This window comes from Trypanosoma equiperdum, assembly GCF_001457755.1.
Source record: "Trypanosoma equiperdum strain OVI genome assembly, contig: ctg_132, whole genome shotgun sequence".
Lineage (NCBI taxonomy): Eukaryota > Euglenozoa > Kinetoplastea > Trypanosomatida > Trypanosomatidae > Trypanosoma > Trypanosoma equiperdum.
In genome coordinates, this window is record NW_027123316.1 from 153 (window position 1) to 9,577 (window position 9,425).

Here is a 9,425-nt window from a genome sequence, read left to right on the forward strand (position 1 = left end):
CTGATTGGACTGTGGTTGATTTTTTTGTTTGGTCGATTTGTCGAGTAAACAGAAAACGAAGACGGAGAGAAGAGAAAAGAAAAGAGATTTTAACGCGTTTTGTTTGTTGTTTCTCCTCCGTATCGAAGTGATCACTACTTGTCGTTCCCCTTATACATTAGGAAAATAAATAAATAAATAAATAAGAGCCACACTGCTCTCTAGGAGGGAGAAAGAGAGAGAGAGTAGGGTTCTTTTTATTTCTTTTGGTGCTTGTTCGATCGTCACGGGAAGTTGCAGCGAGCTCAGGATGGAACACGAAATTCATAAGGGAATGGAGGCTATAGTTGAGCAATCTGGTGATAACCGGGCTTCTGGTGAAGTAAATGCTGAAAGTAATGTACATAGCCCTGCTTCTGTAACCGCAAAAGATGGGTGTGAATTTGCCCGGCGCCGGATATCGACACGGGGAATACGAGGATCGGTGCGGAGTCCATATTATTCTCCCACTCGCTCATCCGCAATGTCTCCCGTTGGTAATGGAGAAAAAGGTGACCAAGAGAAGGAGGAGGGTGAGGGTGCTGCTGAGCCGGATGTGGTACCTGATATTGATGTCATTCCTCGATATCGCAGTCATCCAAACAGGTCTCAGGGAAGTTTTTCACATCTCACCTACAATGTACATTCACCAGCACACTCGCGTATGAGCAGCTATGAGCGTATATCATGGGACTCCCAGGCGTGGAAAGATGTTTTTCCAGAAAATGCCTTCTTGGGTGATCAGTCAAAGGATCTCCTCCGTCTGCCACACTCTTCCATGGATTTTTATCACGGCTCTCCCACTCAGCAATGCCGCAAGCACGTCCGCTCCCTCGCGACGTGGGGCAAAGTTGAAGGAGATGGCTCTCCAGAGTTGTTGGCGACGCGTAATAGCTCCCCCATGCGGCCAGCTGGGTGTCAATCACTCGTTAGTACTCTGGATGCTCTACCGGAACCAATCTACGAAACTGCTCCATTGGGTCATCAACATTGTTTCAGTCTCTCGAGTCGTAAAGACGCCGCATATCTGAAAACTGAGGCTGGAGGCGAAGCCACAGCTGTCACCAACGAGGCGGGAGAGCAACCATCGAAGGGGCCTGCAATGACACATGTATTGGTGGCGTTTAAAAGCTTGTATGGAGTGTACTACGTTCCTGAAGCACAGTGGGGAACAATTGGAATTGGAGATCTCGTATCAGTGGAAAGTCACTCTGGGGAGAACACCGGGAAGGTTATTTGTGATTTGACACATATCATGAGTGAAGCATCGCACATGCCAGCTGAAATGGCTCAGTGTCCGAGACATGTTCTGTGGCCGGAAGACGCATCGGCCCCTCTAGAAACGATTAACCCCAAAACAAATGAGGAGGTACTGCAGCGTCTCCCCCGCGTACTACGAAGGGGAATGAATAAAGGTAAAAAGAGACTGTACTACGCCCGTCGACGCGAGAATGAGGCTCTTGACGTCGGCAATAGGCTCGTTCGGGACCGGAACTTCAATTTGGCTCTCACCAGTGTAGAGTATCAAGTCGATTTCAAACGGATAACTGTGTTTTGCAAGGGCGATAGGTCGCACGTTGATCCTTCCGAGGTTCTCATCTTCTCGCAGCAACTGGCCTCCAGTCTCCGCGGCTCAATTGTTAGTGTGGTGTTCGCCAACGAAATTCCTGAGAGGTTGGATGTTACGGGATCTATAACTAAAGCCGCCTTCCAGGATATATACACCGATGCACTAGCCAAGATAAAGGAAGCAGAGAGTGCACAACCGCAGCGACAGGCATCATCATCACCTGTGAGACAATCCACAACAGCAGCAGGGGGGCCTCATAACAACATGCGCGCGTCACACATTTACCCCGATCCGCAATTAGCCGCAATGAACCATACGCCTCTCATGCCATTTTATGGTGTACCGCCTCCCTTTTCTCCACCCGTTGCGCCGGGAGCGCCACCCCTAATGAATGCAGTAGGTATGAATGGATTATATGGAATGACTGGAGTCCCTCCCATGAATTGGGGAATGCCCACACCACCTCCTTATATTCCTCCACATTTACCTCAAAATGTACCGGGAAGAATGTAAAGTGGTTGGATGTGAATACATGGGAAAAGGTGGGCATGCATTTTTTTTTTCCAATGATTGGTGGTGTTCACGTTTTTTTGTTGTTTCTGTTGTTTGTTGAGGGGAACGCAAGAAGGAAGGAGTCGCCTTTACCAAAACAATAATAAAGAAAATACGGAAGAGAAACAGGAGGAGGTAGGTTTATTGAGGCAACGAGTTTATGAGATATTTTTCGCATGTGAATGAAACCTACTCCAACACATTAGGGGTCTTAAAGAAATGAAAATTAAAAAAAAAAAAGTAGAAACATATCTGACATGAACGTAACAAACATCAGTGCAGTGTGTTTGTGTTTGTGTTTCCACATGTAGTTGGGTTATGACGTGCTACCAATCGATGGGAATGACAGAGTGATGTTGAGAATTTATATAATGAGTAAGTGAATAAAGTTACTGACGGAAATATATTGAAAGTTAAGGAAAGTGTTGGACACGAAGTAAAGGTTGTGTAGAGATGAGGGAAGTAAATGAAAGAGGGAAAAAAGAAAAGAAAAGAAAAGAGAAGAGAGGTCATATCAAATCAAGTTAAATGTGAACAACAGTTGTGAGATTTAATTCGACGTTGTGATGTGTCTTTATGTTCGCATTTTCAGTGTCTTTTTTTTTACTTTTTTCTTTTTTTTCTTTACTTTTTATTTTTAAAAAAATATTTTGGTTTCCCCCTCTTTACGTTTTGTTTGTCACTCCCCTTCTGATTGTTTATTTTTGTTTTGTTGTTATAATTATTGGTCGCGTTGTTTTAAACGTGGTGGCTCTGTGGAAGTTCGTTTCACCAACAAACTCGTGGATAATAATGTTGGTGAAACAAAACAAAGGAAAGAAAAAAAAAAAGAAACCACTAAATGTTTTGTTAAATATTTAAAGAGATGAAAAAGTGAATCGGAGAGGTATTGGAAAGAAGAAAAGGTCGCTGCGTGTATATATATATATATTTATATAAGGCACACAGACCGTCTACGTTTGGAAAAGAAAAAAAAGCAGGACATGCAAGAGAGGATGAAGGATAACAAAATCAAATGAAAGGGAAATGAGCGTATGAAATTAAAGTCAAGAGGGAGAAGGAGAAAAAAAAATCAAAAAGGAGGAAATAAAGACAACAACGATAACACATAATTTTGTTTCCACTTTTTCTTAATATTCAAATCACTTTAAGAATTAAAAAGAAAAGCAACAAAGGAATGTATGTAGGTAGAAACAAAAAAAAAGTGGCGGGAAGGGAAGGACGGAAAATAAGTGGAAATGTGAAAACGGCATCGGAGGTTTTTTGGGGAATCTTTTTTTTTTAAAAAAAAAGAAAAAAACAAAAAATAAATTATTTAGAGAATAGTGGAGAGGGTTAAATGGGAAAGACACAAAAGGAGGGGGAGAAGAATATGATGGAGGAAGGAAGCTTGCATAAGCAGCTTAGAACCTCATTCAATTTTTTTTTCTTGTCTTCGTGTCTCTTCTTTCTTTTTGTTTCTCCCCCCCCCCTCCCTCCTTTCCCTTCGTTGTTGTTGTTGTAACCTTTCTTTTTTTAATCCGTTACACTTACTACGGTTATCACTTCGTACTCTTTTTTTTTTTTTACCCATTTAACACCTAACGGTGTTTCGTTAGTTTGGGTTATTTAATATTAATTTTCCTCGTTTTGTGGGCGCATGTATTGGCTCGTATATTTATCCTCGCCCACCGCACTGAAGTGGAGGAACACCGTACGATGAAAGCGAGTAGTGTATAGTACACAAATTTTTGGATTTTTGTGTGTTTTTCTTCCGTTTTGTTTTGTTTCTTATGTGTTTGTCGCTCGTGTTTACTTTGATGTAGGAGATGGTTTTATGGGAATTATGTAAGCCCCCCTTTTTCTCTTTTTTTTTTTTGTCAATACCATTGAGGCGTCTTCATCTTTTTCCCCTCCGCACTCCACATTGTCCGGTTCAAATACACTTCATCGCCACCTTCCTTTTCCCCCTTCATCTCCTTCGTGTATTTTTTTTCCCCCCCTTTAAACATTCCCGCTACTGTTATCATAATCATCAGCATCATCACGGTCATTACTATATTATTACTATTACTATTTTTCAGCTCATCTTTCTTTTTTATTCCCTTTTGCGTATTTTAATGACCGCCACAGCTATTCCCAGCTGCTGGTTGAGGCTTCGTTTACCCGCCTTCAGTTTCGATGTTTCCGGTTTCATCAGAACAAAAGGGAGAAAAAAAAATGAGGTCATTTCGTTTATAGTGGCTGATTTACTTCGGCGGCACGTTCATGACATCACATGTGTTCAAACATTATGTTCACTTTGGGCCGCATTCTGCATGCATGGGTTCGTCTTTCTCTCTCCCTTTGTCAATTTCTTTTGTTTCTTGTATAATTATTTTGTAATTCGTTTAAATGAATTCATCACGTGACAAAACCAAACAAAACAGAAAAAGAAAAAAAGCACTGTGAAGAAGGAAAAGGAAGGTGGTGAAGGGCACAATGTTAACCTCCCACCGCATTTCGTGTCTTCAGCAAATGGAGAAACAGTTACGCCGCCTGGTGCGTGGGGAGCCGATCCTTAAGGATGCGCGTAATGGTTCCCATGGCGTCTCAGTCGCTGATTCAAACTTTAAGAGAACACATATCGCTCTGAAGAATAAACTGTTGTTTCGACGTGTGCCAATAACCCTTTCCCTTCTTGAGCGAAGCCTACTTCCCATCATTCGTATGGAAAGTTCCTCATCGCGTAAAGTTACGGGAAGTAATAACGCCCATCCTCCGAAGGAACTCGAAGTGAATGAGGAGGTTACAGTGTCAGCAAGCAGTGCAACATTAGTTGGTTATGAGACCACCCAGAAGAGCCACTTAGTCCCTCAGCAGTCGATGTCAGCTGTCGCGAAAATCCCATTGGAAGGGCGGCAACGTCACAATAAGCGATCTATCCTTACACATTCAGAGGCTATGTTTCGCCTCTTTAGTTCGCTGCACTACTTGGAAAGCGAAAGACGAAAACTCTACCTGCACCATACCGATCGCCTGAAGCTAAAATTAACGGAAGCGGAGGCGGCTGTACGTGCAGCGGGCGGGCGCCAAGGGAAAACAGGGCCTTCACGGCGGGAAGCGATCGGCGCTGTGCGTGGTGTTAATGAAGACATTTCGATTCTTAAGGATTCCCTTCTCGCAAGGTCATACCTCTCGGCCCGCTTGTGGCGATTCCTGTTGCGTAAAGAATTGTGGACTGCAGCTATTGAAGACTCGCGCACCAGTGAGCGAAAAGAGGTCCCCACAGTGCTAATACTACTGCTATCGCTCCAGCGCATGAGTTTTGGCATCTTGCAAGATGTCACGCAGGGCCATCACCTGAACGCCTGTTCCCCGAGGTTTGTCGTGTCCCTACCGTCGCGAAGTAGAAGGTGCAACCAAGAGGAAATCCATTCGGCAGAGCATGAAACTGGAGATGAAGGGGCAACTTCCCAATCGGTGCATGAGGAGCGGTGCGAGACCTCTGAGGCGCCAGAGGATGACTCCATGATAACACTGATGTGTGGAACTCTGCCGTTAACTGCTCCTGAATCCGTGCAGGCGAAGAAGAGAAGGGAAATTTCTGCAGGTTCAACGGGTATGAAAAAAACGTCAAGAAACTTTGTCGGTAGTTGCCGTCCGTATCCGCGGAAGTTGCGGTGGCTGCCTCCAAGGTCATGTGACGCGCTGTCCCTGGTGGTGGACTCACTCGCATTATGTAGCGCAGTACTAACGGAGTTAAACATTAAGAATATTATTATTCAGTGGGGACAAGTGGTTGAGTTGTTTGAGGTGTTGACTGTTGTTCAGTCTACAGCTTCGCTACTACTTGCAGTAGGAGGGACTGGAGACGAAGAAGAAGTGACCAAGATGCACTCTGTGTTGAGGAACTTGGAGGATGCGATGATTGCAGTGGGTGGATCTGCCAGGCAAACCATATTAATGGAAGAGTATGAAGTTTTATCCTCTCTCTCTTCTGTCTGCGCCATTCGACTGCTGCTGGCTCTGGATGGCTTGCAGCTGCTTCCCATGTGCGAGTCTTCTTCTCAACGGTTGATCATGCAGTTGCTGTCTCGCATCTTTCCACAGCTTTCCACGGGAACACAAAGTGCCCTACTTCAGAAATCGAGACAGACTTCTTTGTTTGCCTTCGCCACCAGAGGGCACAGGTTGAAACTGTTTAGCAACTACGGAAATAAAAGTGCGGTGACTGCTGCCTTGGAATCTATTCGATCTCGCGCCCGACTTCAGCAGCGGCAAATGCAGGCAGCCCTTCGATCCAAGTACCTGGAGGAGGTGAATACGCAGAGTATTAGTGAACTCGCACGGAACGTCTCTGTTCATTCCCTCGTTGCCGCACTAAGTCTTTTTGCACGGACTGTGCAGGATGCACGGAGGCAAGTTTATGAGACCCAAGGGCGACTTCTAACTGCATCTCTTTTTCTTATCGAAAGCATTTTGACTGCCGTTACCTTTTCCTCACCACGTGGAGGCGACGGCATTATTCACCACAAAGATCTCGCACCACTTCTCCTGGCCCTTACTCCCCTATGGTCACTTGCGCACGAACGGTGTAAATTACTGCGAGACGTCTCTAATGTGCGTCATAACAAGTGTTTACCGGGGAAAGGTGCTGGCAGTCCTCTGGCAAAGTCAGAAGTGGTTATGGTGCGGTACGCCACAGATGTGGTGTTCAACGCTGTAAATGTAGCGCTGGTGCAGCGAGTAGAACTTGTTGAGAATGATTCCCCTCCGCATAATGCAGTGGATGGAATGGAAGTTATTTCCCCCTCGAATGTAGCAGCCATCGTCACAGCGCTTGGAAGTTGGTGTGATATTTCGCCCAATGGCAAAGGCATATCATTTGTGGCGACGACCGCAGCGCTGTTGAAGCGACTCCTGCTTTCCGATGTGAAGATGTGGCAAGAATTACGTTTATTGAGCGATCCTCGACGAGAAGCCTTCGCTCGGGCACTGACAGAAGTGATGGGAAGCGTTGGTGCAATGGATTCTTCGGTAACAGAAGTACTTGCCTCAATTGGATAGGGAAGTTAGCGGTGGGAGATATTACATTTGTTTGTTTGTTTGTTTTGTTTTCAATTTGTTAACTGATGTTGGGGGGACGTCACCACTTGGAATTTTTATATTTTTGGTAGACGTCGGTTCCTCGTCAGTGTGCACTATCGTATGGAGCAAACTGGAGGAGGGAAGAGACCTCATATCCCTCCTTTTTTTTTTCGCATCGTTACGCGGTGACCACGGATGTCTTGTTTTTATTTTCCTTTAAGATCTGCTTTGCTCCTACCGCCTCCTGGAACATCACTCTCCGCTGTCGCTTCATCAGGGGTCATCTGAAAAGCATTGAAGCTTGTAACAGCGGCAGCAAATTCAAAGAGCTAACACATCAAAACGAAATCGAAGGGTGTGGACAAAGCAGAAAAAGAAAAAAAGATAGGACAGAAGTGAGGAAAAAGTTTGGGAAACGTAACTGTTTTTTTTCTTTACTCTGTCGCGAAGAGAATGGCCAAAAGTTTCCTCAAGTGGACTGGAGGCCTTGTAATCGCCGGTGGCGTTTACGCCAAAATAAAATACAAGTCCGCTTACGAAGCTGTGCATCTTGATGAGGCGGCAACGGTGCGAGCGTTTTCTACCTTCTCTATTGACAACCGCAGGGAGTTTTACGACGTTGCCGTTGTTGGTGGTGGCATCGTCGGGGTGGCGACGGCGCGTGAAATAAAGCAGAGATTCCCCAGTAAACGAGTTATAATGCTTGAGAAAGAGGCAGATGTCGCTTTGCATCAATCAAGTCACAACAGTGGTGTGGTGCATGCGGGTATGTACTACAAGCAAAATTCACTCATGGCACGCCTTTGCCCGCGGGGACACGATTTAATAATGGAGTACTGCCGGAAGAATAAGTTGCCTCTCGATCGAGTAGGGAAGCTTATAGTTGCTGTAAAGGAGACCGAAATACCTGCAGTTGAGAATCTCTACAAGCAAGGGGTCGAAAATGGTGTGCGGGATCTCAAGATGCTGAGGGGTGAGGAGGAAATAAAGCGCGTTGAACCTAATGTTCGAGGCTTGTGCGCTCTTTACTCCCCAGATACCGCCATCACCGATTTCAGTGCGGTAGCACGCCACATGTTGAAGGAATTGTTAGCTGACCGCCAACGCGGCTTCGTGGCTCAGTTCTGCTACGAGGCACTCGACTTCGTTGGTGTGTCAATCCAAAGCAGTGAAGGAAGCAAAGTAACTACTCCACAAGAAATGGTTCTTATTCGTGGACGAGAGGGTGGCCAACTCGGTCCCGAGAAAACCGTCATGGCCAAGAATGTTGTGATGTGTTGCGGTCTCTCCAATGACTTGCTTGCCCAGCGTTCTGGAACCCCACTAAGTCACATCGGCAAAAAAGTGAAGCAAACTTTTAGCTTTCGGGGGCGTTACTACCAACTGCGACCAGAGGCCCGCAAACTTGTTTCCATGAATGTGTACCCTGCACCTGAAGAATGGAAAGGAATCAGTGTGGGGGTGCATTTTACTCCAACGGTCGATGAGCGCCGTGGTCGACAGGTGATCATAGGCCCTGGATCATCGGTAGCCACGCATCGCTACGGATATTCACCGTATTGCTTCGACGCCGACTATTGTTTTAAATCGTTCTTCAGCAAAGGTGGATGGGTAAGCCTTGTCTCCAACATTGGCACAGTTTTTCGAATGTTTGTGCTGGACACAAACCGACAGGCCTTCCTACGTGAGGCGCAGAAACTTATACCCTCGCTGCAGGATAGCGATATGGAGGAAAGTTTCTGCGGAGTAATGGGTGTTGCCGTTACACCAGACGGCAAAATGGAAAATGACCTCGCCATGGAATTTTCCCGTCCCCGTGTTGTGGTTCCTGCCGTTCTAAAACCTGGAAAAGTGGTGGAGTTGGTTCCCAAGTCTGACGTTGCAAGTGACGGATCTGCGGTGAATGACAGGCCCCTCATGCTCAACGTCCGGAATGCACCAAGTCCCGCCGCTACGGCTTCTATGGCAATAGCGGAGGCCATTGTTGATGCATCTGCTGAACAATTCCGCTGGTAGGGTGAAATTTTCGATCAATTTTGGAGGGGGGGATTCGCTTTACTCAAACCCAAGTGTGTGTGTGTGTGTGTGTGTGTGTGTGTCTGATAATGTCGATTCAAAACGGGTTAGTACATGTGCAAATACGATGACAAGACAATCACAGTTGAGTTCGTCCGGTTTTGCACAAGAGGAAGAAATTTAGTCCGTTCTCGTTATACTTTCTTTCAATGCCATATTC

General features: G+C 45.7%; 4 protein-coding genes across 4 annotated transcripts; all 4 read left to right on the forward strand.

The window, feature by feature from the left end:
• Window positions 1-289: 289 nt before the first annotated feature.
• Window positions 290-2,101, forward strand: TEOVI_000021200 (PSP1 C-terminal conserved region containing protein, putative; the record flags this gene model as incomplete). The annotated part of the gene is made up of 1 exon (XM_067221157.1): window positions 290-2,101. The coding sequence occupies one exon, from the start codon at window positions 290-292 to the stop codon at window positions 2,099-2,101; it is 1,812 nt and encodes a 603-aa protein (XP_067077258.1).
• A 1,847-nt stretch (window positions 2,102-3,948) lies between these two features.
• On the forward strand, window positions 3,949-4,530 carry TEOVI_000021300 (uncharacterized protein; the record flags this gene model as incomplete). Its single annotated transcript, XM_067221158.1, has 1 exon — window positions 3,949-4,530. One exon carries the CDS (start codon window positions 3,949-3,951, stop codon window positions 4,528-4,530), a length of 582 nt encoding a protein of 193 aa, XP_067077259.1.
• Window positions 4,531-4,600: 70 nt separating this feature from the next.
• Window positions 4,601-7,168, forward strand: TEOVI_000021400 (uncharacterized protein; the record flags this gene model as incomplete). Its single annotated transcript, XM_067221159.1, has 1 exon — window positions 4,601-7,168. The coding sequence occupies one exon, from the start codon at window positions 4,601-4,603 to the stop codon at window positions 7,166-7,168; it is 2,568 nt and encodes an 855-aa protein (XP_067077260.1).
• Window positions 7,169-7,642: 474 nt separating this feature from the next.
• Window positions 7,643-9,205, forward strand: TEOVI_000021500 (L-2-hydroxyglutarate dehydrogenase, mitochondrial, putative; the record flags this gene model as incomplete). Its single annotated transcript, XM_067221160.1, has 1 exon — window positions 7,643-9,205. The coding sequence occupies one exon, from the start codon at window positions 7,643-7,645 to the stop codon at window positions 9,203-9,205; it is 1,563 nt and encodes a 520-aa protein (XP_067077261.1).
• Between the last annotated feature and the right edge of the window lie 220 nt (window positions 9,206-9,425).